Below are 24,361 nucleotides of genomic sequence, written 5' to 3'. Positions count from 1 at the left end.
GAAATGTGAAATCATCTTTCGATCTTCTGATTTCCACTATAGTAGGCTTAGTATAAACTTTTGTGAATCTATAAAACTCATCGGAAATTACCGAAGAACCATACATCATATAGCTTTTTTTTTATAAAACTATACATCATCGAGCTAAAACTTCAAAAGAAAAACTATAAGTTGCTTCTCTTCTACATGACATGTGTGACATTAATAATGTCTTTAAGTTCGAAAGATCTCGTAACACATGCATTTTAGCAAATTTCATATCTTGACAATTTATATTAAAAAAATTTATATGTAAACATGTAACCGTGTGTGCATATCATGACTGATCATGAGACAAAGAAATATGTATAATGCATGGTTGTTTCATCAAGTCATCACCATCGAAACCATCATCATCATCATCCTCATCGACTCATCTCCATGGCCATATCTAAAGAGTTTTTTTTGTGTAAATAAAAAACTGGAGAGTGGAGGCCGACATAGAAAAGGAAACAAGAAAGAAGAAAGAGATTCCTAGGCATGCTTAAATGAGTGCCTACCAATAAAAGGAAGAAAGTAGTAGGTTTCCGTTTCTCCCTCGTTTACAAACCTTCTTCTGTTTATTTTTACATAATATATAAATTTTTAATATATATATATATATATATATATTTTAATATTTGCAATATATATATATATATATTGCAAATATTAATTGTATACTTAGAATTCCACTACTAAAAGTCCACTACCAACTTAGTTTTTGTTGCTGTAATTTGGCCTCCTTAGTCCATAATGTATTAATGTTTGTCCATTTTTTTCAAGTTACATAATTGATTGGTTTACGGAATTCGTCCACCCATGAAGATTAAAGTAATGATATTACCGATACGGTAATCAAGTTTAACTTTAGAAATATATCAAGATGGTTTAAGGATCTTTCAACTCAATCTAAGAAAAGTTAATAGCTGTGACACATATATAATCAAATAAGCTGTAATTTTAGCTGGTGAAATCACCTAACTAAAATGGGTTAATTAGGGGTATTCCAACTGTCATATGCTAGAGTACCAAGGTTTTGGAGGATGTGTTGTCATCGGCTTTTTACAAATTTTTTGTCTTTTGCTCTGTTTTTTCTTTTTACCAATCCTTTACATTTCCAGACTTTTGTATATAATTTTTTCCATTTGTTAATATATATAATTCACATGTCAACCAAAAAATATCAAGTGTAATTATTTTATAGTAAACATATCGGACATTCAAATGTTTTTAGGATACTTGAATGTTATAAAATTTAATACTAGATATGGATTAGGTATTTATTGAGTCAGCAATCCCATGAGGCACAACTTAATAACTTGCCAAATTAGTTAAACTGACTGTCCTCGTATTGTTATCTAATAGACAGCGGTAATATATTGCACTTGTAATTCATATACTCTTATTTAACACCCAAGGAGAAAACAAACATAAAAAACTACGTTATAAACTAGAAATAATGTGTTCTAAACTAAGAAGTTATGATGACCATTTTGATACCAATACTCAGTACACATTTAGGCATGCTTATCATTTTTTAAAGGAAATAATCACAAAAAGGTCAAGAACAATTATAGATGTTCAATGAATGTATTAACCATTCTAACCAAAAAAAAAAAAAACCAAAGCCATCATCATTAGCATAAATAATTTATGCTACTAATGGAGGGCCACCACTTGCAAATTTACTTTTTATCTTTCTCTTATACCATTATTTATTTATCTTTTCTTGACTTTTGAGATATGATGGATGGGATCATTGACTTTGCAATGATTATAATTTTAGGCCCAAAATCACTTCAAATATTCTCTTTAACACTCCTTTTGGCTTTATACTTTAATCTTTTAATATAGTAGATAATAATTGCTTTTTATAACAAACAAATGATGGTATTAGTAAAGCATCAAATGAATTTGTCATTGGTGACACAATACAAATAATATTGGTGACAAGAAAAATGTGGTATGAGTAACCATATTATTTGTGTGGTGCAAGTGCAACAGACAATGTAAAATACGATCTAAGTGTGATACAAAATTAGGAAAATTACAAAACTGCTACTTAGAGATCAAAATCATTATATACTACAAAAAAATAGAAGAAAACAAATCAGCACATAGCCTAAGCAATAAATTAAAAGGTCAATATCCATTTTCTCTAATCCCTTAATCTCAAAATCAGCTGTCTAGCGTCTAGCAAATTTTTAAACATTGCTCAAACCTAATGAGTAAGACAACTATGATGAGTCAAGCATTATTTTACTATTAATAAAGAAGTGTTATCTCATTAGTAAAAAGTTAATATAACAGTAAAAACAGTTTAGAAGTTGTCCTGTATAGAAAGCACCAAAACTGAAAAGCAAAAGGTCAAAAAGCTGAGGACAGTGTGCGTAAAGAATGTTTAACGGAAGTTTCTGTAGACAGGGCTGTACATGCAGCTCTCTGCCATCTTCACGAGGTTCTTAGGACGAGGCAGGTTCGATGCCAGTCCTGCAACAAACGACAACAACTTGGCATCACATTTTTGATTCAAATATATATTTTGACATCATCAGTTCATCACATTAACAATATGAAGATTTGTGAAGCTAACCGAGTTCGTAGGTTTTGTCTCCCACACTGGCTGCAATGTTAGCAGATATCTTCCTGATGTTCGCAAAAGGCGGATAGATCAATCCGTTCGCAAAATTCTCTTCCGTCACTTGGGAGGCTAGTGCTTCTGCTGATAGAACATATAGGAAACACAGATTAGAAAAGATACACAAATTGGTCTATATCGTCGTAACGGTTACATTTGATATAAACTTTTCATATGAGGATCCGATTTATCGTGATTTCATGTGGTGGATTTTCAATTGGCTAATTAACGAAATAAATGAAAAATTATGAGTCAGAATGATCAAAAATATATCGTGTGGAACAAAAAAAAATATTTGGCATATATAGATTAGTTAGAAGACTATTAAAAAAACTAATGAAAAAAGAGTGATGCATTTTAGGTATTTATGCTAACATTAATGCATCAGTTTCATTATCTAAAGAGTGCCTTGAATACTTACAAGCTGCTAGAAGCATGTCATCACGGACACGAATAGCACCAGACATGATCAAACCAAGACCGAGACCCGGGAAGATGTAGCAGTTGTTTGCCTGTACAAGGAGTGTGGAAAGGACATGAGCTGTGAATTGTCCATAAACGTGTTACAAGTATATTCCCAATAAAAATAAACAAACCTGGCCAGGCGTGAATGTTTTGCCGTTATACTCAACAGGGTCAAATGGGCTTCCACTTGCAAATATTGCACGACCCTATAATCAAACACAAGCTTTCTTTTAGCCGCATTTCGATATTTCTAGGGTTATCAATGAGCTTTATTAGATAGTGACCTTGGTCCATTTGTAAGCTTCTTCCGCCGTGCACTCGGCTTGAGAAGTTGGGTTTGAGAGAGCAAGAATCAAAGGTTTCTGTAACCCACCACATAAAGATTAGCATCAGAAACAAGAACATAGCTAGATACCGAGAAACCAGATCAAAAGGAAGGTAATAAAACCTCGTTCAAAGTGGCCATTGCCTCCACTACTTCCTTTGTGAAAGTCTTACCCACACCAGAGGTTCCAATAAGCACAGTTGGCTTGATTGCCTGAATTAAGACATTAAACTTAAACAGTCTTAGAAATATTTCTCATCTACTCATGAACAGATCGATCTTAAGATGAGTTGTATTTTGAGAGTACATTAACAGCTTCCAAGAGCTCCTTAACGGGCTCATGTTCATGCGCCCATGGCTGCTTAAAATGCTGAAGAGATTCTTTCCGTGAGCTAACAATTAGTCCCTACAAGATAATCCAAAAAAAAAAAATGTTTCATAAAATGAACAAGAAAGCAATGACTAACAATAATGTAATCAACAATACCTTTGAGTCCACAAGCCATATATTCTTCCTGGTTTCATCAATTGGTGTACCAGTCTGCATAACAATAAAGTCACAGATTCATTATAAGAACGAGCAAAGGAATCAACTGACTATCAAAAAGGCGAAAACGCCCAAGACTATCTTACCTCTTTCGAAATTTTAAGAGCAATGAGCTCAGCGATTCCGGTTCCAGCCTTCAAAGAAGATAAAAAAAGCTTTAGCAATATAACAAATACTTGACAAAAAAAGCTTTTATGGTATATGTTATTAAGTCTCACCTCTCCAGCACCCAAGAACAAAAAGGTATGGTCAGCTAGGCTTTTACCAAGTACTTTCTGAGCTGCAATTAGGCCAGCAAGCACAACTGATGCAGTACCCTACAAATTTACACATCACAATTTATTTTGATAGTGATCACTTTCGAAAACTCACAAACGGTACTACTAATGTTGAACAAAACTTCTTACTTGGATATCATCGTTAAAAACAAGATGAGTAGAGCAGTACTTAGAGAGAAGTTCAAAAGCATGGTGGTTAGCAAAATCTTCAAACTGACAACCAAGAACACATGTTATGCTAATTATATCAACAAAATATTGAAGAATACAGATTTTCTTTTTTTTTTTTGCAAGAACCAAATCATATGACGTACCTGCACCAAAACTTTTTCTCCATAATTTTGTTTAACAGCACACATGAACTCATGCAAAAACTCTGAGTATTCCTGAATCACAAAAAGTAACCAGACTTCTCAGTCTCTGAAACACAAGAAATGTAAAAAGATAATTAGTAAACCTCTCCGTTTGCTCTCTTCTGTTTAAGGCCAATGTAAAACTCATCATCCAAAAGCTTCTCATTGTTTGTACCAACATCAATTGTGATTGGAAGGCACTACATGTATAACATTCATAGAAAAAAATCAATCATAATTAACAACTAAGAATTCTTTAAACATTTCAGTAGTGTTTTGGTTTCGGTGCTTACAGCCGATGGACGGATTCCTCCCAAAGCTGTGTAAAGTGAAAGCTTCCCAACAGGGATTCCCATTCCCTATAAAAAATCACCAACCATTCAAAATCAACAGAAGACAAAAGAGAAAATTAAGTTTTCTAGTGTTGAAAACTCTGTTTATACCTGGCAACCAAGATCACCAAGACCTAGAATGCGCTCACCATCAGTGACAACAATAACTTGAATTCCTCTCTGTGGCCAATTCTTCAAAACTTCAAGAATCCTCCCCCTTTTAGAATTACCAAAATTGTACTTAAAAATGCTTAATAAATGAATGGAAAATGATATATTGGTAGACAAGTATTTAAATCACAGTTACTTCTCTTTCAAGCTGATATAAAGACCTTGTGGCCTCCTATAAATGCTTCCATACTTTTGACAAGCCTCACCAACCGTCGGTGTGTACACAACCGGAAGCAATTCCTCCACATTATCAATCAACAGTTTATAAAACAATCTCTCATTCCTTTCCTAAAAGATTCAGAATCCACAATCAAGATTCACAACAGTCTAAAAAAACTAAACCAAAACAGAACAATGTATTACCTGAAGATCCATGAGAGCCATGTAACGCTGCAGAGGAACCGTGTACTGACGAAGATTATGCATCACCTTCTTCTCCTATAAAACCAAGAAAACTGAAATCAACATAACCTCAAACAAAAACAAAAATGAAGATTCTACTCAAACCTCAAATTCACCTGAACTTCTTGAGATAAAACCACAGGAGGAAGAAGACCAGTAATGTAATGAGCATCTCTCTCTTTCTCAGTAAAGGCAAGTCCTTTATTGTAACGAGGATCACGCATCAATGTATACCCACTGTTAGAAAAAAAAACAAAAATTACAAATTTCTAGTATCAACACACTAATTGAAAAAAAAAAACAAATGACATTTCTTGGTTTGCAAGTTTAAATTAAAAAAACCAATTCTATTTACACAGAAGAATCCAAAATCAAGAAACTATAAACCATTTTTTTCGCGAATCTTGAAATTATATTAAAAACCAAAAAAAAAAAACCTAAAAATATATTATGATCGCGCACCTTGCGACGGAGGTAACCCAAGGAGTGACGAGTTGATCCAATGTAGCACTATCTTCACCGTAAACATCTGAGATTCCACCACCGACGCCGGAACTGTTATCGGAGACATACTCGTCGGAGATCTGAGTTGAATTAGTACTCATTTTTTCACAAATTGGATCAGATAAGAGAGAGACAAGAGAAACGATTAAAAGAAGAAAGGGAGAAGCTTCAGAGGAGGAAAGTGATATTGTGTTGAAGAGATTAAAGTGGATCAGAGAAGAGGACAATGTGAATAATAATCGCCGAAGTATAGGCGGAGACAATGACTTCTTGTCTAAAACAATCTTCTTTTCTTTTTTTTTTTCTTTGTCAAAAGATGAGGAGGAAAACACGTCGACGAGAGTTTCGTACTTATTGTCTTTGAAAAAAATTGCAAAACAGATCCAACAACTTATATTAGTTTTAGATGTAGAACTACCTCATTAAAATTTGAGAAGTATTGTAAAGCTGTAAACCCCAAACTACCATATGTTACAATTAAACCCTTCTTCGTCACATTTTGTTTCTCTCTTTCATCTAATTTACCTACATTGAGCAAAAGATTAGGCCCGTGCAAAAGAACCGGGACGGAAGATTGGAATCAAAACCGAACCGAAAAATGGAATCGAAACAAACTTGGGAACTGGTAAAATATTTGAACGAGAACCCAGAACCAAATGGATATCCAAAATTCTCGAAATATAATTATATATCTATAATATTTTATATTTAGACTCGATATAATTACTTAATTACCAAAGTTACAATTATAAATCCGAAAATATTAATTATATTTATATCAAAATAGTCAAAATACTCAAACAACCAAAATATCACAAAATTCTTAGTTTTTTTGGTCAATTTTAATCAAATTTTATTCCAATGTAACCATCTTTAAAAACATTTCAAAATATTTTGGGTATTTGGAACCAAACTGAAAATATTCAGAACCGAACAAACTCAAACTAAAATTCTAAAATATCGAATGGATCCTAAATTTCTATACTCAAACCCCAGAATCGGACGACTCCAATCTGAAACCGAACCGAGTACCAGAACACTCAAACTAAAAGAAGCGTAGAGTAAAAGATCAATCTAGTCTAGTTTATATACAAGTTTTTTTGTTTTTTTGGACAAATGTTTAGGAAGAGAACATTTTTTTTGGGTCACATATAATTGTCATAAATCAGGTAAGACTGAAATATGTCACAACCCACAAGGCACAAGCATTTATCTCCAATATCGTCTTTTCAGATTTCATCGGTACCAAAAGATTTTATCCGAATTTACACGCCACACATAATCATCATGTTCTTTTAATAACAAATCTTAGAGCATCTCTGTAACACCCGCAAATCAAAACTGTGTCTTTTAGGGGAAGGTGTTGATCGACACCAAGGGGGTGTTGGTCGACACCATTAATTTCTGGTTTGACCAGTTCTATTTAATTATCGATTTGGACCGGTTTGTTTTAAGAAAACCTTTGAGCCAAGGTTTAAAAGGGAGAAAACGACCTAGGGTTGTGTTATGTTTTTGTCTCACGCCGCTTTGAGAGAAAACAAATAGAGAAAATTGTTCTTGAGGTTCTAGAGAGAGATTGTGAGAGTTTAAGACTTTGTGGGTGAGATCTTGCTGTGGGAGTGAGGATTCAAGGCTAGGAACATGTGGGAATCTTGCTGGGAGTGTGGATTTGTTCAAAATCTTCCTGCATAGAGGTGAGTGCATGACCATGGCTAATCTAAGCCTTTGATTTCCTTGTTCTTGCTTGTTTGTTGTTGTTTTGTGTGTTTTCTTGCTGGGGATTGGTTGCTACAGGTTTCTAAGGATGTCTCCGGCTTGAGTTTTGAGTATTTGACGAGTTGGAGGAGTTTGGGAGCGAGATTCAACTCTCGACTTAGCAGCGGATCGCAGTTGCAGGTGGAGTGTCGATCGACATTGTGGGGTAGTGTCGGTCAACACCAATGCCAGTGTCTGTCGACACTCGGCTGGTGTCAGTCGACACCTCCCTTCCAGCGGATGATATTTTTGTTTTCCTGTTTTGTATGTTTTGTATGTTGTTTGTTTGGAACATTGGAATCACTGTTGCTTATGTGTATAGCCCCGTAGATGGGAGGATTGCCTCACTGAGTGTTTATCAAATACTCATGCATCTCAATTTGTGTTTGTGGTGCAGGTAAAGGCAAAGTATGATCGTGGAATCAAGGCAATGAAGAGGAGGATGTTCTAGAGACTCGATTTGGTTGTTGTGTGGCATTGTTAGGTTTATAGAGTTGGGTTTTTAGAACTTGCTAGGTTGTCGGTTTCTTGTTTCCTGTTGTTTGACATTGGAATGGTTATGTTTGGATATTGGTTATTCTATTATTGAGTATTATTGGATATTGGTATCTTTTATTCTGCTGTTGTTTGTGATTGTGGTTAGGTGGCTAGTGGGTATGGAACCACTACTTATAGTTTATTTTTTATTATTACTATTTTATTATTTTAAAAAAAAAAACGGGTCAGGTCGTTTCAGTTTGGTATCAGAGCCCTTACGGTTCTAGGTTTGGGTTCACTAGGTTTCTGTTGTTGATGTTGGGATTACATGTCTTGATTGATTATGTGAGTTAGTTAATTGTGTGTGGCATGGAGTCCTAGAACATCCTCTTCGAGCTTACAGTGTGATTCCACGGAGAGTTTATGTTTCTGTGTTATGATAATTGCGTGCTTAGCCTTCTATTCATGGTAGTGCAGATGGTTAGAGAGGATGCTGTTGCTGGTTGTGGACGTGGTCGTGGACGCGGACGTGGTTGTGGACGCGGACGTGTTCGTGGTAGGAGCAGAGTCCTAGCGGTTAGTGAGACTGCGGACCAGAATGTGACAGCAGAGGGTGTTGGCGAGTCACAGGGTGTCCAAGGGGATTCCATGAGTGTGGCCGGAGGGGGCGGTGTTTATGCTCCAGTAGCCAGTGATGTTAGGGCCCCAGGTTTGGGAGTCCCAGTGGGTGGAGTCCCGGGTGTCGACCTTGCGGGTTTGCTGGCACAGTTGATAGCGCAGTTGCCGCCAGTGGCACCGGCTCAGGCTCAGGTAGTGCCACCAGTGGTGGCGGAGGAGCGGCAATCAGTGGCTGCGGATGTGGGGGTCCATTCTCGTTTTATTAGCATGCTGACAAAGATGGGCCGTATTGGTACCGAGCAGTTTTCGGGAGGTACTGATCCTACCGTTTCGGATGCGTGGAGGACGAGTGTGGAATGGAACTTCCATACTCTGAGATGTCCTGAGCAGTTTTGGGTGGACATTGGGGTCCACCATTTGACTAGTAATGCTCAGTTGTGGTGGAGTTCTGTGGTAGCCAGGATAGTGCAGAGGGAGATGTCTTGGGCTGACTTCGTCTTGGAGTTCAATCGCGAGTATTTCCCTAGAGAGGCACTGGATTGGTTGGAGCTGCAGTTCCTTCAGCTAGGTCAGGGGACTCGGTCAGTGCGTGAGCTTGACCTGGAGTTCAGCCGACTTCTGAGGTTTGGGGGTCGTGATATGGAGTCTGAGGAGGCTCAGATCAGGAGGTTTTTGACGGCCCTACGTGATGATTTGAGGGTTCACTGTAGAGGGCGGAGTTATGCTACGCGTGTAGAGCTGGTTGAGACTGCAACAGGGATCGAGGAGGATATCCGGGCACAATCATTGGCGGCTAGCCCAACAGTCCAGCCTAGTAAGGCTCAACATCAGGGAGGTTCTAGCAAGGGCGACAAGCCTGCGCAAGGAACCAAGAGGAGATGGGAGGCTACACAGAGGCCGGGTGGTCCGAGTTGCTTCGGGTGTGGGGGCAAGGATTACAAGATTGCTAGCTGTCCCAAGAGGAGTGCTCCGACGGCAGCAGCTCGTGTATGCTATCATGGCAGGGAGTCAGGGCACATCAGGCCCTTGTGTCCCAAGTTGTAGCCGGTAGCAGTGGCAGTGTTGCAGCAGGTGCAGCCGAGAGGGCAGCAGGTGGCATAGATTCAGCAGGCGCCACAGGTCTACACGACTGTAGAGACTGGTGGAACCAGTGCCGGGGCGATCACACGTATAATTTCTGGTACTCTGTCTTTTTGAATTTTTAGTAAGTTCATATTTTATGTTGTCATGTGATAAAGTGTTAGGTTCTCAACACATGAGGTTTGTGTAGGGACCCTGTTGGTCGGAGGGTTTAAGTCCCATGTTATGTTTAATTCTGGAGCTACTCATAGCTTCATTAACCCAGAGTGTGCAGAGAGTGCAGATGTCATGGGAGATCCCGGAGAGCGTGCGGGATTTGTCAGAGTTGTTGGAGGCAAGTTTCTGAGAGTTATTGGTCGAGCGAGGGGTATTGATATTCAGGTCGCGGGAGAGTCTTGGCCTGCGGATTTCCTTATCAGCCCAGTGGTGATGTATGAAGTTATCTTGGGGATGGACTGGTTGCATCGGCATATGGTTCATCTGGATTGTCATCGGGGTAGAGTGGAGTTTGAGCGCTCAGGAGGGAAGTTGGTTTTTCAGGGGATTAGACCGACTTCGGGGAGTCTCGTGATATCGGCCATTCAGGTTGGGAAGATGATCGAGAAGGGCCGTGATGCTTATCTGGTTACCATATCTATGCCAGAGTCAGTGGTGAAGTCTGCGGTTAGCGGTATTCAGGTTGTGGAGGAGTTTGAGGATGTGTTCTAGTCATTGCATGGATTACCACCATCTCGGTCTGATCCTTTTACGATTGAACTGGAACTAGGGACGACACCGTTATCCAAGGCTCCTTACATGATGGCTCCAGCAGAGATGGCATAGCTGAATAAGCAGCTAGAGGATTTTTTGAGCAAGGGATTCATCCGTCCCAGTGAATCACCGTGGGGAGCGCCGGTGTTATTCGTTAAGAAGAAGGATGGGAGTTTCCGCTTGTATATTGATTACAGGGGTCTCAACCGGGTCACTGGGAAGAACAAGTACCCTCTTCCGAGGATCGATGAGTTGTTGGATCAGTTGAGAGGATCTACTTGGTTCTCCAAGATAGATCTGGCGTCGGGTTATCATCAAATCCCGATAGATGAGGCAGATGTGAGGAAGACTACCTTCAGGACGAGGTATGAGCATTATGAGTTTGTGGTGATGTCGTTTGGGTTGACTAACGTGCCAGTAGCGTTTATGAGATTGATGAACAACATGTTTCAGGAGTTTCTGGACGTGTCTGTCATCATTTTCATCGACGACATCCTGGTTTATTTTAAGAGTCTTGAAGATCATGTAGTGCATTTGAGGGCAGTTCTGGAGAAGCTGTGGGAGCATAATTTGTTTGCTAAGCTGAGCAAGTGTAGTTTCTAGCAGCGTGAGATGGGTTTTCTGGGTCATATTGTGTCTGCAGATGGGGTTTGTATAGATCCGGAGAAGATTCAGGCTATCAGGGATTGGCATAGACCGCAGAATGCCACGGAGATCAGGAGTTTTCTAGGGTTGGCAGGTTACTATAGGAGGTTTGTGTAGGGGTTTGCGAGCAGAGCACGTCATATGACTAAGTTAACAGGGAAGGATGTTCTTTTTGTCTGGTTACAGGAGTGTGAGGAAGGCTTTGCAAGCCTGAAGGAGATGTTGACTACCGCTCCAGTGTTGGCGTTGCCTGAGCAGGGAGAACACTATGTGGTGTATACAGATGCATCCAGAGTTGGTTTGGGGTGTGTGTTGATGCAGCATGGGAAGGTGATTGCCTATGCTTCGCGGCAGTTGCGGAAGCATGAGGACAACTATCCTACTCATTATTTGGAGATGGGTGTTGTAGTTTTTGCTCTAAAGATTTGGAGATCTTATCTTTATGGTGCAAAGGTACATGTGTTTACAAATCATAAGAGCCTGAAGTTTATATTCACTCAGCCCGAGCTGAATTTGAGGCAAATGCGGTGGATGGAGCTGGTGGCGGATTATGATTTGGAGATAGCCTATCACCCTGGTAACGCTAACTTGGTTGCAGATGCCTTGAGTCGGAAGTGGACGGTTTCGGCTATTTCTCAAGAGCCGTTGGGTTTGGTTGCAGCTGATAGAGCATATCTGTTGAGCAGAGTGTTGTTGGCTCAGGAGAAGGATGTGGGGCTGGTGAATGCCTCAAAGAATGTGGATTCAGAGTATTTGGTTTCGGCTAATGGTACTATTGTGGTGCATGGGTGGATTTGTGTGCCTCACGATGATGAGTTCAGGCAGGAGATCTTGAGAGAGGCTCATGCGAGCATGTTCTCTATTCATCCAGGAGCGACTAAGATGTACCATGATCTCAAGAGGTACTATCACTGAGTCGGGATGAAAAAGGACGTGGCTAGTTGGGTTGAGAGGTGTGATGTGTGTCAGCTAGTGAAGGCTGAGCATCAGGTACCAGGTGGTTTGCTGAAGAATCTTCCCATTCCAGAGTGGAAGTGGGATATGATTACTATGGACTTCGTGGTTGGTTTGCCAGTGTCCAGGACGTTTGATGCTATTTGGGTCATTGTGGACCGGTTGACTAAGTCGACACATTTTCTGGCCATTAAGAAGACTGATGGAGCAGCGGTCTTGGCTAAGAAGTATATGAAGGAGATAGTCAGGTTGCATGGGATGCCAGCGAGCATTGTGTCTGATAGGGATTCCAAGTTCACTTCAGTGTTCTGGAGGGAATTTCAGGCAGAGATGGGCACTAAGGAGCATATGAGTACAACTTATCATCCCCAGACAGATGGACAGTCAGAGAGGACAATCCAGACGTTGGAGGATTTGCTGAGGATGTGTGTGTTGGATTAGGGTGGCCATTGGGCAGATCATTTGAGCTTGGTAGATTTTGCTTATAACAACAGTTACTAGGCGAGTATTGGCATGGCTCCTTATGAGGCTTTGTATGGAAGGTCGTGTCGTACACCGTTATGCTGGACTCAAGTGGGGGAGAGGAGCATGTACGAGGCAGATTTTGTTCAGGAGACCTCGGAGAAGATTCGAGTTCTCAAGCTGAACATGAAGGAAGCTCAGGATCGGCAGAGAAGTTATGCCGATAGGAGGAGGAGATGGTCATATTGCGGGGTCCGAACAGGTCATTGACTGAGACTAAGTTGAGCCTGAGGTATATGGGTCTGTTCAGAGTGATTGAGCGAGTTGGACCAGTGGCATATAGACTGGAGTTACTTGAAGTTATGCGAGCATTCCATAAGGTTTTCCATGTGTCTATGTTGCGGAAGTGTCTCCGTGAAGATGATCAGTTGTTGGCTAAGATTCCTGAGGATCTTCAGCCTAACATGACTTTGGAGGCGAAACCAGTGAGGGTTCTCGGGAGGAGGATCAAGGAACTTCGGAACAAGAAGATTCCTTTGTTGAGAGTCCTTTGGGAATGTGATGGTGTTGAGGAGCAGACTTGGGAGCCTGAGGCGAAGATGAGGGCAAGGTTTAAGAAGTGGTATGAGAAGCAAGCCGCGACTTGAGCTTGTCTAGCCTGGTCCCATCTGTAATTCGTGGCTAGAGCGGGAATGGAGTATTCCAGCCCATCTCTCTTGTTTATTGGGTCGCTTAGGGGTGGTTGGTTGTGCGACTAAGTAACAAGATGAGGTGGTGCTCGGGGTACAAAGTTTCCGTGAGGCAGGGCTTTTGGAGGAAAGTTTCCTGAAATAGAAGTTCCAAAAGTGGAAAGTCTAAAAATGGAAATATTTATGTGAGTTATAATTTGTCCATTTTTAGTGGCGGGAGCCTTGGAGGGGCTTGTGTGGCCTTAGTGGCGGACTTTTGAGTCATTGCGCCCGTGTGTGGCGGTCTTTTGAGACATTGGGTGGCCTTTGTGGCTGGCTGTTTAGTCGTGTGTGGCCCTTGTGGCGGGCTGTTTAGCCAATTGTGTGGCCTTTGTGGCGGGCTGTTTAGCCAGAGTGCTTGTTTAGGCGGTCCTTCGGGACAGATGGTCTTTGTGATGGTCCTTCGGGACAGATGGTCTTTGTGACGGTCCTTCGGGACAAATGGTCTTTGTGACGGTCCTTCGAGACGAGTGGCCTTTGTGGCGGTCCTGTTTAGGACATTTGTTTGGCCTTTGTGGTGGCCCGTGGGGCAGTGAGATGATCCTTGTGTTATCATGAGGTATTCCAGTGAGAGGATATGTGGTTGGTAGGACATTTTGTTGTCTTACGCGAGCCACGGGAAGGAAACCTGGATAGGGATTGGACTCAGACTTGTTCAAAATTGTTTGCTTGCGACTCTTGGGGGACTTAGGTTCTCCTAGTACCGTCATAATCTAAGAATTTGTGGCTTGAGAGCATGATTGGTATATCGACTTCGGATGACGATCCGGGGGCGCGTTGTAGGGTGGCAACCCGAGAGACGAGTATTAGATTTCCTTATATATTATAGCATGCGGGCTTAGGCCCGATGAGGAGCCAATATTATGGCATGCAGGCTTCGGTCTGATGAGGAGCCAATAAAACTCAAGGTTTAGGCCGATGAGAAAAGGAAAGTCCAAAAGTCGAGAGCAAATAATGCCTGGAGTGTGAGTCTATTGCCTAGAGGTGACCTTTCGTAGATTGTTCGGAGGAGTGTGGGCCGTGGTGACCGTAGCACGGGAGTCCTTCGCTGATGGTTGTTCGAGATTCGAGGACGAATCTATGTTGGTGGTGGAGAATTGTAACACCCGCAACCCAAAATTGTGCGTTTTGGGGGAGGGTGTCGACCGACACCCCCTTGGTGACGATCGACACCCTCCCCCAAAACGCACAATTTTGGGTTGCGGGTGTTACAATTCTCGAACAACCATCAGCGAAGGACACCACTTGGTGTCGGTCGACACCAGCAAATCAGGTATCGATCGACACTGTGGGGTAGTGTCGTTCGACACCAATGCCAATGTCGGTCGACACTCGGTTGGTGTCGGTCGACACTCGGCTGGTGTCGGTCGACACTCGGCTGGTGTCGGTCGACACTCGGCTGGTGTCGGTCGACACTCCCTTCCAGCGAGATGATGTTTGTTTTCCTGGTTTGTATGTTTTGTATGTTATTTGTTTGGAACATTGGAATCACTGTTGCTTGTGTGTATAGCCCAGTAGATTGGAGGACTGTCTCACTGAGTGTTTATCAAATACTCATGCATCTCAATTTGTGTTTGTGGTGCAGGTAAAGGCAAAGTGTGATAGTGGAATCAAGGCAATGAAGAGGAGGATGTTCTAGGGACTCGATTTCGTTGTTGTCTGGCATTGTTAGGTTGCTAGAGTTGGATCTTTAGAACTTGTTAGGTTGTCGGTTTCCTTGTTTCCTGTTGTTTGACATTGGAATGGTTATGTTTGGATATTGGGTATTCTATTATTGAGTATTATTAAATATTGGTATCTGTTATTCCGCTGTTGTTTGTGATTGTGGTTAGGAGGCTAGTGGGTATGGGACCACTAGTTGTAGTTTATTTATTATTATTACTATTTTATTATTATTTATTATTTAAAAAAGACGGATCAGGTCGTTTCAATCTCCAACCCATCTCTATATTTATTGAGAAAATATAGCAATCTCTATTTTAGAGGTAAATCTGCTCCAAGCTACCTTTATTCTCACCTCTAAAATAGAGATTGTTATATTTTTCTTTATTTATAGAGAAAAATAAAATTTCTCTATATATAAAGAAAAAATAGCAATATCTATTTTAGAGGTGAGAATAGAGATGGGTTGAAGTAAAACGCACCTCTATTATAGAGTTTCTCTATTTTAGAGATAAAAATAGGAAAATGAATGGGAGATAATTTTAGAGAAAGAGATTCTTTGTCCATGCAAAGTTCCAAAAACCAAAACGAAAGAAGAAAAAACTCTTCCTTCGTGTGTATTCATCAAACTCAAAGCTTCTAGATCAAACAGTTTTAGGGTGGCCAGGACAAGAAAGCAGAAGACACAAGATCAATAAGATGGACCACCCAAGCAAAAGACAGAAGATCGATAACAATAAGGTGGACTACCTGAAATGAACAGAAGAAAAGATGGACCAGCTGAAGAAACTGGTAGAGAGTGATGAAGAGATAAAGAAAATGATAAAGAATAATGACGAGCTGAAGACATTGATGGAGAATGATGAAGAGGTGAAGAAATTGATAGAGAGAATGATGAAGATTTGAAGAAAATGGTGGAAATATACGAAAAGAAGATGGTGGCAAGCCAGCTGAGGTACACAAGTTTTTTACAAACCTAGATCTAGTGTTTTGTCAAGAAAAAGGCAAGCCCAGAGGAGCTCCTACAAAGACGCAATGAATTTAATGAGGTAGTGTTTATATAATATATACACACTATACATCTATTTATGTATATATTGTATATGCATGTTCAGGTTCCTGAGTACTGATGATATGCTTCTTGTGTTTCATAGGTACTTTTGAAGCGGAACTACGAAATAGAGCTGGAGAAGAAGTGTGCTGAGATAAAAGAACTAGAGGATAACCTCATGCTAAAAGAAGACCATACCAATGATGAAATGCAAGAAGCACGCGAAGAATTGATTAGGGTATACAAAGGTCATCAATGTTTTGTAGTTTTTAAATGGGTTTTAGCTTTTAGTTTTTAGTTTTTAGTTTTTCGCTTTTAGTTTTTGATTTTTTGAGTTTTTGATTTTTGGAATAGATTTTAGTTTTTGCAAAAGTTTGAAAGATAACTTAATTAGTTTTTGGTTTTTATATATAATTTTTTTTTTAAAAAGGTTTATTGACAAAAAAACAAAAAAAAAAGTAATGTAATATTTTACTTGGATTTTATGAAGGAATTGGTAAAATCTACCAAAATCTGGTTTCGCTAATATTTAGGAAATCTATTTTTTTTTAAAGTCATGAATGGCTGAAAAAGTAGATTTTGCAAAATCAAAAACAAAAATCTAATATAAAAACTGATGCCATTCAAGGCCAAACATTTTTTGTAACACGTTCCTAAGCTTTTTATCTTATATTTGTATTGTTTGTATCACTGTATTTTTTTTGCCTTTATGTAGGGATTAAGGGAACTTACGGGTGATAGATCTGCGATCGGATTGAAGAGTATAGGAGAAACAGATGTCTTTACTATGTGGAACTTCGAACAAGGAAGGAAAGCCACACTAAAAGAAGTGATTACTTACATGATTCAGAAGATCAAGAAACCCTAAAATTGCCTCCACCCGCTTTGAAAGTTAGTCTGTTGTTCTCCTTATTTATCTCCAATAAAATATTGGAACATTCTCTTTTGAGTTATATTATTGTCAGTTAGTGTTCTCTCATTTTGTATCTCCAAACCTAAAATTGGAACCTTCTCTAGATCTTCTTTATGAATATGGTGTGTCTCATATCAATGTAACTCATGTCTTTTGACAAGTCTGATGTATCCCTTATTATCGTACATTAATTTTTATTAGTTTCACTTTAGCCATTTGCATTCTTGTAAAATAAAACAAATGTGAGAGACTTGCAAAGAGAATTGTAGAAACTGGGTTTCACACAATGAATTTGTTTGAAGGGGAAAACAAATTCACTTAAGAATTCTCTCAAAGAAACTTGATCAAAGCTAAAGAACAAAAGAGGGTTTAGGTTTCTTGAAGAAAAAGCTAGGGTTTTGCTCAAGAACAATGGAGAATAAGGGCTATTGTATTAATTGTTGGATCCCTTACAAAGAGGAGAACCCCCCGTTATTCATATGCTTTCATAGATTACAGAATATGTCTAATTTCCTAATAAATCGAACTATGATTTAGAAAGTTTCTTCTTTCTTCCAAGTCGATCGCTAGGCGATTTGGGAAGTCGGCTTCACGCTATCGGACTGGACCTGTAAGATCTTGTTGGATCCTAATTTAAGTATTGAATTTAACTCGATGTTGAATTTCCGGGTTTAATTAACCGATTTGATTTATGGTTTAGATCGGTATGTTGGGGATGCCAATTCCCGCACAACCAAGAATGCATAAGCAAATGGACCAGTTGTGGTCATCACCGCGGGATCTTCAAATTTGCAACACAAAAAAGTTATATCTTTTTTCAGACAAATGAGTGTCTCAAATCTACGATTGGACTAGAATTTTGTAGGTTTTCGAGATGTGTTGTAGGAGACGGGGTAATTGCCTAATTGGTACTTTACCATCAAACAAGCTTTTTTTGTTTTTTTTTGTTTTTCTTCTTGCAACTTGCAAGTATTGGAATTAGGATCCAGAATTGTAATTTGTAACGGACCAACCTTAAGGCTTACACGAAATAGGCCTATTTTGTGGGACATTAAATTAAGTAAAGTGGCCCTGCTCAAACGTTATCATTTAGTATTTGTTTCAGTTACGGAAGCTAGTAGGATTATATTTGGAATTGTTTAGCTTCTTAAAAATGATTAACTAGTCCATTGGGTCTATTTTTAATCCATCCACCCCGTATCCGACTGCTGATGCCGGACCAAGACCCCCACTGATGTCGTCGGGAAATGGAAGATGATACGTGACAAACCAAATTTTGTTAGTAGTTGTATGTTTGGTCCCATATAACATTTGATTAAACTTCGAATTTAATTTACTATTTTTTTACTATTTACTATTAATTACCCAACTGTCATTTACAACAATCATATATATAGTTGCTTTTTTTTCTTTTTTTTTTTTTTTTTTTTTTGCCAACATAGTTGCTTTTTTTTCCTAGTACAATTTACAACAATCATATATATAGTTGCTCTTTTTTTCCTAGTACAACGATAGTTTCATTGCCACTGCAAATCCGTAGCAGAATAAAATTTGTTACAACTAACATTGCAAATTAAAACTTGTTACAAATTTCATATGTAGCTATATAAATATTTTTAAAATTTCTTGTAGGTACAATCTAGATTTGGAGTGTTTTATATATATATATATTAGAATAGGACCCGTCGGATGTCCGGGTTTAAAGTTTTATAAATGAAATGAAATTTATTAAAATTTGTTGTATGTTGTATATAAATTTTATTTTTGTTATAATACACTGATTTATATCCATTTACAAATCTTTTATTTATGTTACTATTAAAAGTATATTTTTTTACACCTAAATGTACTCTTGTATGTTACAAAAATATTCTTTATCACCATCTAGAAATTGTTTATATACACATTAAGCCAAGTATATTACTTTTACTTCTGCATAGTTTTTTAATTACTAAAGTTGTTGGCTCAAAAAATTTTGAATAAAAAATATATTATATAATATACTAATCAATGATGTATCATCACAATAATGTATGACCACCATGGAGAAAAAATCGGCTCCGCCTTCATCCCTTATGGAGAGAACCTTGCGTCCAACCTCCTCCACCATGGAGAGAACTTTGGCTCCGCCTTTCTCCCTTGGAAAGATAACCTTGCTTCCAATCTGCTCCACCTACCTCCCTTGCGGAGATAACTTTGTGTCCAACCTTCTCTACCATAGGGAGAACCTCGGCTCTACCCTCCTCCTATGTAGAGAAAATATGTTCACGTCTTTTTGCTATCTCAAAATGGCTTGTTCCGACAACCAATGAAAGTAAAAACAATTTTCTAACTTCACAAAAAAATCTTTTGATAATAACTAATGTTAAATTTTCCAATGTATTCGTGATAGTAACTATGGCAAAGAGAAAGTAAAATAGTTAGCTTAATGTGTTTATAGATAACATAATATACTAATTAATGTTGTATCATCACAATAATGTATGACCGCCATGGAAAAAACCTCGGCTTCGCCCTCATCCCTTATGGAGAGAACTTTGCGTCCAACTTCCTCCATCATGGAGAGAACCTTGGCTCCGTCTTCCTCCCTTGCAGAGATAACCTTGCGTCCAACCTCCTCCACCTTCCTCTGTTGGGTAGATAACATTGTGTCCAACCTTCTCCACCAAAGAGAGAACCTAGGCTGTGCCCTCATCCTGTGTGCAGAGAAAATGTTCACGTCTTTTTGCTATCTCAAAATAGCTTGCTCCGACGACCAATAAACGTCAAAACCATTTTCAATCGTCACAAAATCTTTTGATAGTAACTAACGCTAAATTTCTCAATGTATTCGTGGAAGTGCCTTTGACACACCGTGATGTAGCCTCAGTCTCTGTAATGCTTCAACCGCCACATTGTTTAGTGAGCCCACGTCTACTTTCAGTCCATGGGCCCACCTTCCCAAGTGGGCTCTACATCTATTCCCGGCTTGTGGACCAACCCATATTCGATGGCCGGTTTGTTACGTGTGGGAGTCTTTAAAAACTTGATTATCGACCTTACAAATCAAGAAAAGATATTTTCATGTGTTTTGTCCTCACTCGCACAATTTCAACAATCACTTCCAGAAAGGTCACCCATCTTGAAGTTCTCTCAAGACCCTTGACTGAAAAAATAAGTGCATTTTGGTGACGTATGTGGCTAAATTAATTATTTTAAACATTTCCGCAAACCAGGGTATCAGAGTCTTTGAGCTCCTATGGATCTATCAACAACGATTTTTTTTTCCAATCTATTTATCTACGTTTGTTGTACGCTTGTGTTTGATTAGCCTATTTTATCAATTCATTAGGTTGATGAGCTTTTATTCGTTGTCTCCCTTTGGGATTGAATAAATAATGGTAACAATTATGTTTGCAAAAAAAAGAAGGGTTTATGACCAACCAATCAAGGTTGAGAAATTGAAAGAAAATTAATTTGGCATAATTAAAGAAACAATAGAAAATTATAAGCATGTTAATATATGAATCTCAAATCATTCAAAGATTAGAATATAAATTAAAACAATCTAAAAATACTACAATAAATTTTAAAATACAGTATTAGAAAAAGAAGACTCATATATTAATCTTTTTTTTTTTGGTTAACATATTAATCTTACCTATTCCCAACTGAAAAAGGAGAAAGTAGTAGAAAATTTTGATTTAAGAAAATAAGAAAAATTTACCTTCCCATTAAAATATATTCTCAATTAAACAAAGTTGAAAGCAATTTTTTTGAATAAATTATTTAAATATGAGGCGATCTTTGATTATATAGAAGTGAGTACAAAATTTAGAATTAATAATTAAAAGTATATTTTCCTTAATCATTTTCTCTATTTTTTAATAATTAATCACTTAAAATTAAAAATAAGTAAATAATATTATAATTTCAAATTTTATGATATATATATATATAAATAATCTCCTTATAATTATTTTTAAAAACTGTTTTTTCTAAATTCTGAAATCTTTTCTAATTATCTTTTTGCTTTATTAATATTTTTTAAAACAAAATATTTTCTTTTTGTTGTAATCAAATTCTTCCTATTAAATATTTACACATGTCAAAATCTTGTTAATGGCTAACTTTCAAAACCCAACTTTATATAATAAGATATATATATATATATATATATATATATATATATATATATATATTTGTTCCTCTTTTAATTGTTGTCAGTTTCATCTTTAACTTTTGAACTGATTTTATAATTTGGATTTGTAAGAAATATGTATTGATTAGGAGTTTTTCCTACTTTCAATTGTTTTGAAAAAAAGAAAATATGATGAAAAAAATCAGACATACTCTATATAACTCTAACTAAACCGACTAAAATATGAAAATATGCGAATTTTGCATATTTTTGACTAAGTTTATCACTCATTTTGAATAACAAAGAAAAACGATGCATTACCTAAATTATTTCATTGAAATGTGGTCACCAATTAAATTATTAGTTTTATACATGAAAATGCAAAATAAAAATAAATGGGTTACCAAATATCTCAATAAACGTCATCTTCCCCACTAACAAAAGAGGAAACCTTTAATTGGCTTTACCGTGTTGTTCAAGATATACATGTGAAGCTGATCCTTTTTTAGGTCATTTAATTAATTAAAGCTAAATTTTTCATGCTTTCATTGGCAGGACAAAAAGCAAAAGTAAATAAAGAACAGAACCCTCCAGACTATTCTCTTAAGTCTTAACATTATAAATACACATCATAACAACATACTAATCAAACTTATATACAAGTGACTGCTACACACATATACAACAGACACAAGAAAAAAACCAAAAAAAAAACAACATATCCTATAATGGACCGTCTTCAACGCACCATCTCGGATATTTCACACCAAATATCCATAGACGACACTCTAACAAAAGAACCATCTCCAACCGCGACCGCAACAACTTTGTTGTCTTTATCAGCGATAGCCGAAGTGGAAGATGCAAAGTGCGAATGTTGTGGCATGTCTGAAGAGTGCACGCCGGAGTACATACACCGTGTGCGCTCAAAATTCACGGGGAAACTGATTTGCGGGCTGTGTGAAAAAGCGGTGGAGGAGGAGATGGCGAAGTTGATCAATAGTGAAGTGGTGGTGGAGAAGCGGCGAGAGGAGGCAGTGAAGGCACACATGACCGCATGTTCCCGGTTCAATAGGCTAGGCCGAAGTTATCCAGTGTTGTACCAAGCAGAAGCGGTCAAGGAAATGCTGAAGAAGAGGTCTAAGAAGATAGTTGGAGCCACCAAGCCAGAGAAAGGTGGCCTCGCTAGGAGCTCGAGCTGCATGCCGGCTTTGGCTAAGGAGCTTAAAGATCGTGGCTTAGTTAATTAGTTTATTTGTATATATACTCACGTTACGCGTTTGTTACTATATTAAGTGAGTTAACTCAAACTATCTTCTAAAAGTACGTTATGTAAGTGTACGTAGTTAAAATTCAAACTGATGCAAGTTTTACGTGTGTAAATATATCTATTTCCCCCCCTATAATCAAACGTCCTTTTATCTATTATGTATTTATGGTTAATGAAACTTATGTTGCTCTTACACCATCCATATTACGTGGTGGTTGCTTTCCATCTGTTCTTTTAACAAAAATAATTAAAAGATATAAATAAGAGAGAAAGAAAAGAAACATTGCTGAAATTATTGGGAAAAAAAACGTTTCTCAGTATTTTTTAACACATATCAATTACTTAGTAATCATATATTAAAATATTAATTTTTTTTTCTTTGAGCAACGGTGACACGTTCTCTCCACTAATGATGTTCTTAGGGCATCACCAACGCTGAGAAACTGTATGAGACTCTTCAATCTATGAATTTAATCATATTCTAATAAATAACATCTTTATTTAAATTTTAAATAATAAAAATAAAAATTAATTAGTCACATGATGACAAGTGGCCAGAAACGTTTCTTAGAGCATGTGCATTAGTGTCTCATGGTTTTTGGTCCCCCAAATTTAACATTATTATTTTGAAAGTTTCTTATTTTTAGTATGAGCATTGCTTTTTATTTGTATTTAGTCCCCTGAATAAAATAATAATATCTTGAAAGTTTAAACATTAAACAAAAACATACAATTAAGACATTAAAAATAGAAAACATAAAACATACAAACATCAAAAGTAAAAATAAACATTTTATTCAATTCATACAAATTCTAAAATTAATCTTCATTATCCGGAAGATGTCCAAAGTTAGTCCAAATATGCTCAATCAAATCATGTTTTAGTTGGTCATGGGCTTGTTTATCCCGAAGTCTTGCTTGATGAGTAATCGTAGTGCCGATATTTGAACCCACACCGGCAGCACCAACAGTATATGTTTGATCCACATGTTCTCCGTGTTGAAATTCAGAAACAATGTTTCGGAAACTGTATGTATGTCGTTCATCTTCGACAATCATATTATGGAGTATTATGCATGCTCTTATAACATTTGTCATTCTGTATTTATCCCATAACCGAGACGGATTTTTAATAACGGTGAATCTAGCTTGCAAGACTCCAAAGGCACGCTCAACATCTTTCCGCACAGCTTCTTGTTTTTTAGAAAAGAGAGAATTTTTCATACCTTGTGGAAGTCGGATAGATTGAATAAAAGTGGCCCAATTCGGATAAATACCATCAGTGATATAGTACACCAAATTGTACTCCCTTCCGTTGACAACGAAGTTGACTTCCGGAGCTTGACCGTTAATTATGTCATCAAAAACATTTGATCGATCAAGAATATTAAGATCATTCATAGTACCTGGAGCTCCAGAAAAGGCATGTCACATCCAGAGGTCATACGCAGCTACCGCTTCCAACACGATTGTAGGTTTTCCGGTTGATCGTGAATACATGCCATTCCAAGCCGTAGGACAATTCTTCCACCCCCAATGCATACAGTCAATGCTCCCAACCATCCCGGGAAATCCACGCTGTTCATTCCGATAGAGTAGTCTTTCTAGGTCCTCCGGTGTAGGACGTCTTAGGTATTCATCTCCAAACACTTGGATGATGCCGGCGGTAAACTCGTGCAAACATTTCCGAGCTGTTGAAGCACCAATTCGTACATACTCGTCAACACTGTCAGACGAACTACCATATGCCAATTGACGAATTGCTGCATTACATTTTTGTATAGGTGAGAGACCAGCCCATCCGGTTGCATCCTGGGTTTGGTGGAAATATTCGACTTCG

At 38.0% G+C, this 24,361-nt stretch overlaps 2 protein-coding genes and 1 long non-coding RNA gene across 4 annotated transcripts; 2 read left to right on the top strand and 1 right to left on the bottom strand.

The window, feature by feature from the left end:
* Positions 1 to 2,264: 2,264 nt before the first annotated feature.
* On the bottom strand, positions 2,265 to 6,504 carry LOC104736612 (NADP-dependent malic enzyme 3). 2 transcript variants are annotated; one of them, XR_015578164.1, is made up of 19 exons: positions 5,995 to 6,442; positions 5,649 to 5,769; positions 5,494 to 5,568; positions 5,267 to 5,418; positions 5,071 to 5,176; positions 4,921 to 4,986; positions 4,732 to 4,827; positions 4,589 to 4,660; positions 4,404 to 4,487; positions 4,215 to 4,313; positions 4,083 to 4,130; positions 3,937 to 3,990; positions 3,757 to 3,855; positions 3,573 to 3,662; positions 3,409 to 3,486; positions 3,256 to 3,330; positions 3,081 to 3,171; positions 2,615 to 2,740; positions 2,265 to 2,511 (listed from the first exon to the last, which is right to left on the bottom strand). XR_015578164.1 is itself a non-coding variant. In XM_010456625.3 (19 exons), exons 1-19 carry the CDS (start codon positions 6,135 to 6,137, stop codon positions 2,423 to 2,425), a joined length of 1,767 nt encoding a protein of 588 aa, XP_010454927.2. In that variant the 5' UTR covers positions 6,138 to 6,504; the 3' UTR covers positions 2,265 to 2,422. The 2 variants fall into 2 exon arrangements, 1 of the variants encoding a protein (XP_010454927.2); XM_010456625.3 differs by having other exon boundaries at positions 2,615 to 2,743; positions 5,995 to 6,504.
* A 9,185-nt stretch (positions 6,505 to 15,689) lies between these two features.
* LOC147929438 (uncharacterized) lies at positions 15,690 to 17,335 on the top strand. Its single transcript, XR_015577451.1, has 3 exons — positions 15,690 to 16,216; positions 16,322 to 16,456; positions 16,934 to 17,335. It is a non-coding gene; the product is annotated as an uncharacterized LOC147929438 (long non-coding RNA).
* A 4,554-nt stretch (positions 17,336 to 21,889) lies between these two features.
* LOC104736611 (uncharacterized) lies at positions 21,890 to 22,676 on the top strand. Its single transcript, XM_010456624.2, has one exon. The coding sequence runs from the start codon at positions 21,980 to 21,982 to the stop codon at positions 22,499 to 22,501; it is 522 nt and encodes a 173-aa protein (XP_010454926.1). The 5' UTR covers positions 21,890 to 21,979; the 3' UTR covers positions 22,502 to 22,676.
* Positions 22,677 to 24,361: the final 1,685 nt, after the last annotated feature.

This window comes from Camelina sativa, chromosome 13 (assembly GCF_030686135.1).
Source record: "Camelina sativa cultivar CO46 ecotype springtype chromosome 13, ASM3068613v1".
Lineage (NCBI taxonomy): Eukaryota > Viridiplantae > Streptophyta > Magnoliopsida > Brassicales > Brassicaceae > Camelina > Camelina sativa.
Note: the sequence above shows the minus strand (reverse complement) of the source record. Positions and strands in the feature narration are given on the sequence as shown.